We start from the raw sequence: 5,000 nt of genomic DNA, 5'->3' as shown, positions 1-5,000 counted from the left end.
AACTCAAGGTACTGTGTGTATTCATCCCCAAACTCAAGGTACTGTGTGTATTCATCCCCAAACTCAAGGTACTGTGTGTATTCATCCCCAAACTCAAGGTACTGTGTGTATTCATCCATAAACTCAAGGTACTGTGTGTATTCATCCATAAACTCAAGGTACTGTGTATATTCATCCCCAAACTCAAGGTACTGTGTGTATTCATCCCCAAACTCAAGGTACTGTGTGTATTCATCCCCAAACTCAAGGTACTGTGTGTATTCATCCCCAAACTCAAGGTACTGTGTGTATTCATCCACAAACTCAAGGTACTGTGTGTATTCATCCACAAACTCAAGGTACTGTGTGTATTCATCCCCAAACTCAAGGTACTGTGTGTATTCATCCCCAAACTCAAGGTACTGTGTGTATTCATCCCCAAACTCAAGGTACTGTGTGTATTCATCCACAAACTCAAGGTACTGTGTGTATTCATCCACAAACTCAAGGTACTGTGTGTATTCATCCACAAACTCAAGGTACTGTGTGTATTCATCCACAAACTCAAGGTACTGTGTGTATTCATCCACAAACTCAAGGTACTGTGTGTATTCATCCACAAACTCAAGGTACTGTGTGTATTCATCCCCAAACTCAAGGTACTGTGTGTATTCATCCCCAAACTCAAGGTACTGTGTGTATTCATCCCCAAACTCAAGGTACTGTGTGTAGTCACCCACCAAGACTTCCATGTCTTTTCCCACTGTTCTGTGACAGAGACCGGGAGTCATTCTATTCCGGATAGCAGCTTTCTGCACTGCGGTTTCAGAAAAAAAAGGGAGATTACATTGATATTATCGAGACGTACTGATGGTGAATGCACATGCAACCCTACTGCCGATTTCTTTCCCTCCCTCCATCCGCGACACACTGCTGTACAAATCAAACACACTTCTGGAAGCGCGACGCGACACGGAAAAGCTGTTATCTGCTGTTTGATTAAATCAGTGTTTCCTTTCACAGAGTCTCTAACAGCATTTTGTCCCTGTGCTCTTTTGTTCCTGTGCCCCCCCCCCCCCACACACACACACACACAGGCAGTGTTTGACTGTGTGGTCACGTCCCTGAAGAATGTCTTAAACATCCTCATCGTGTATCAACTCTTCATGTTCATCTTCGCCGTCATCGCCGTGCAGCTGTTCAAGGGGAGGTTCTTCTACTGCACCGACAGCTCCATGGATACCGAGAAGGAGTGCCAGTGAGTGGTCGACTGTCACACACACACACACACATACACACACACACACACACACACATGAACGCACGCACACACGCACGCACGCATGCGCACACACACACACATACACACACACACATGCAGTTGCTTTATTGCAACTAATAATTAATAAAGTCAAATACCATTCAATCACAATACTGAACCAAGGCAGTGATCGAATGCAGCCCTCAGAGTATCCTTACTTTTAGTCAAAAGTAACTTGCCTTTTGATCAGTTCTCTCTCTTCCCCTACAGAGGCTATTATATCGACTATGGGCGAGACAAGAAGGAGGTGAAGAGGAGGGAGTGGAAGAGACATGAGTTCCACTATGACAACGTGTGCTGGGCCCTGCTCACCCTGTTCACTGTGTCCACTGGAGAGGGCTGGCCTCAGTAAGTCACCTTCGACCCTAATCCTGCTGCTCCAGCAGTAGTACAGTGAGTTATCTGAACCAACCCCAATTTCGGGCCGGAGTCGTAACTTCTCTCATTGACCTCGATGCGCTATTTACACGAAGGCAGTTACGCAGATGTCAAGTTAGGATTTCTGACTGACAGACTTGACCATATATTACAGTAACAGCTTCTGGAGATGTTGGAGATACTGTTCTTTAGCAGTAACACTGTATTGGAAGCACCCTCTTGACAAATGAAGCATTATAAAGTCTTGTATAGCCTTATAAGCAGCCGCATAGAGTTATAGCTACAGTCATAGCAGATTATGATGCTGTAATTAGTAGGAGTATTTTACTCCAAATGTTTTTGGGTTGCTGTCTTCATCACAGTATCTTTCTTTTTCACTGTCCCTTCCTCCCCTGTTCTCCCTCCTCTATCCTTCCATCCCTCCCTCCCTCAATCCCTCCCAGGGTCCTCCAGCACTCCGTTGACGTGACAGAGGAGGACAGGGGTCCCAGCCGGGGGAACAGGATGGAGATGTCCATCTTCTACGTGGTTTACTTTGTGGTCTTCCCTTTCTTCTTTGTCAACATCTTCGTGGCTCTCATCATTATTACCTTCCAGGAACAGGGGGATAAGATGATGGAGGAGTGCAGCCTTGAGAAGAACGAGGTACAGGACAGGAGTATACACACACGCACGCATGCAGGCATGGGACGTGACTGCGCTTCCAAATTCCACAGACCCACAAAAACCTACTGGTAGAGAGACAATCAAAATTGATCTCCATCAAAGTTGATCTCCAATCGTGGTCAAAATAAGAAATGACTGCCCGGTTTTATTCATACTAGCCCGGTATTGTAAAATGTGCAAAGCTGGCAAACCAGAATGGCCCAAATCAGCTCTTATCACAATCAACTGTACACATGCACTCAGAGAGGTTCTTCCTCTAGACATTGCTTAATACTGTTGCAAAGAGGGGAGTCCCAGCTTTCTGGCCCAAATGCGTCTCTCTCAACTCTCAAAAAGGAGTGGATCCAGCTCAATGACTCTCCATCGGAGCGGCACGCACTACAAAACCAGTCCACAGACTAGTGATTCACACAGTTGTAGGATACAGGCTTCTGCTTTAATCTGAGGCTTGCGGGCGGCGCTGTTTATAGCTCTCCTTCATAGAAGCTTTTCCAACCAATATATCCATGTTGCGTCAAAACAATTCAGCTGATATCTGTATGGACTTTCCATACCTTGCCATTTAGCTGACGCTTTTATCCAAAGTGACTTACATTGCAGTGAGTGCATACACTACAGTGTATATGGTCCCAGCAGGAATCAAACCCACAACCTAAGCGTTGTTAGCACCATGCTCTACCAACTGAGCCACAGAGGACACTTATGTTAAATCAGGACCATATGTTAAATGTTTGTGTCTCTCTTGTTTGCTGCCAATACCGACCCTAAGGGATGCTAATAGTCGCCTACCATTCGTACCGTCTCTTCTAAAGATATACATATGAATGTGAAAATTGACGATTGCATCATATCAACTGGAACATTTTCAACCCTGACTTCTTAACTCCCTCCCTTGACTCTCTCTCTTTCCCACTCTAGAGGGCATGCATTGACTTTGCCATTAGTGCCAAACCCCTGACCCGCTACATGCCCCAGAACAGACAGACCATCCAGTACCGCCTGTGGCACTTTGTGGTGTCACCCTCGTTTGAGTACACCGTGCTGGTCATGATCGCCCTCAACACTGTGGTACTCATGATGAAGGTAGAGTACCTATTCAGTCAGCAAACATGGACTGTCGACACACACAGAAACGTTTGTTTGTAACACAGCTAATAGAATCTTCTCAGCCGTTAGTGAAAGCCTAGTTTAATTGTCACTGTCTGAAAGCCATAAGAGAAAGTCTAAACATGATGATGGTGATGATGATGATGATGATGATGACCCACTCTTTCTCATCTATGTACGATACAGCCCAGTCTCACATGACTGCATAATCTCCTCTTTGTGTATGTGTGTATGTGTGTATGTGTGTGTGTGTGTCTGTGTGTCTGTGTGTCTGTGTGCGTGCTTCCGTCCGTGTGTGTGTGTCTGTGTGTGTGTGTGTGTGTGTGTGGTGTGCAATGCGCATGTGTGTGCGCCTATGTATGTGCAGTACTACTCTGCTCCAGCGGCGTATGATACGGTCCTGAAGCACCTGAACACCGCCTTCACTGTCCTCTTCTCCCTGGAGTGCATCCTCAAGATCATGGCTTTTGGCTTTGTGGTGAGCAACACTACTCCACAATAGTGAACTGAAGAACATGTCATTAATCCATAATATGGTAGCGGCAACAAGTTCAGGTTGAATGCCCCCTATTTGAGAAGCTGTGTTGGTAAATGCTTTCAGCTGGACCTTAAAGGAGGGAGAACTCCTACTATCGCAATAAGAAGCGATTGTTTCAGTAATTCCAAAAGAAGGCAAGGACACATTGAGACAAATCTCGGTCCCTAACACAGATTATAGACTCAAAAAGCTCAAAGACTAAGGGATCTAGTACCTCCACTTAATCCACTTAGACCAAACTGGCTTTACACAAAATAGACTAATGCAAGATCATTTTAGAAGAACATTCAACATCATGAACAACATAGAAGAGGAAAAGAACTGATATTTTCGTACGTTTAGATGCAGAAAAGGCATTTGATTCCGTAAACTACGATTGAAATGTGGGTTCACTAAGGAATCAAGACATATTATTCGAAACCTATACTCTGAACCACATACAAACATGTAAGTTAAGGGCCAGACAACATCAATCTGAAGAGGGGCAGTGTTACGGAATGAGCGGATAATATTAAGAGTCCTGTGCTCCCTTAAAATTCAGTTATGGTCACTTTTATCCTAACAAGATCCATTTTTTGTTTCAGTTTATTACCAGAACCCTCTACATTGAACAAAGGGGGCTTGCCAATTTGTGATGTTTGTTGCTTTTTTGCCTCCCCAAAGAACTATTTTAGAGACACTTGGAACATTTTCGACTTCATCACTGTTCTTGGCAGCATCACAGAGATAATTGTAGATTTACAGGTAATGTATTCCTATAGTTCATTTATAAGCTTTTACTGTCAGTAATAATACCCTGTTAAACCTAGACTCACATTTTATCTCCTGTCAATAATACATGTCTTCTGCTGATCTAGTATGTGCTATAAGCTACTGTCTTTACCTTTCCCCCCGCATTTGAAATGGTTTGAAATATTTGAACTAGAGGTGTGCTTGATTTAACATGTCAGGCACAATTGAAGTAACAGAATAGTCTCCAAAATTCAACCGCCTTGTGCAAGGCAAGCTACA

The 5,000-nt window shown here is 44.1% G+C and overlaps 1 protein-coding gene across 1 annotated transcript in view; it reads left to right on the top strand.

The window, feature by feature from the left end:
- LOC310819293 (voltage-dependent R-type calcium channel subunit alpha-1E-like) overlaps positions 1-5,000 on the top strand; it is a 56,053-nt gene that overhangs the window by 38,802 nt on the left and 12,251 nt on the right. Inside the window, exons 27-32 of the mRNA XM_083690536.1 lie at positions 1,077-1,237; positions 1,511-1,648; positions 2,122-2,323; positions 3,263-3,427; positions 3,819-3,929; positions 4,653-4,733. Of these exons, the coding sequence (XP_083546662.1) occupies positions 1,077-1,237; positions 1,511-1,648; positions 2,122-2,323; positions 3,263-3,427; positions 3,819-3,929; positions 4,653-4,733 (858 nt within the window). The remainder of the gene's footprint in view (positions 1-1,076; positions 1,238-1,510; positions 1,649-2,121; positions 2,324-3,262; positions 3,428-3,818; positions 3,930-4,652; positions 4,734-5,000) is intronic.

This window comes from Argentina silus (assembly GCF_951799395.1).
Source record: "Argentina silus genome assembly, chromosome: 18".
NCBI classification, from domain to species: domain Eukaryota; kingdom Metazoa; phylum Chordata; class Actinopteri; order Argentiniformes; family Argentinidae; genus Argentina; species Argentina silus.
Note: the sequence above shows the minus strand (reverse complement) of the source record. Positions and strands in the feature narration are given on the sequence as shown.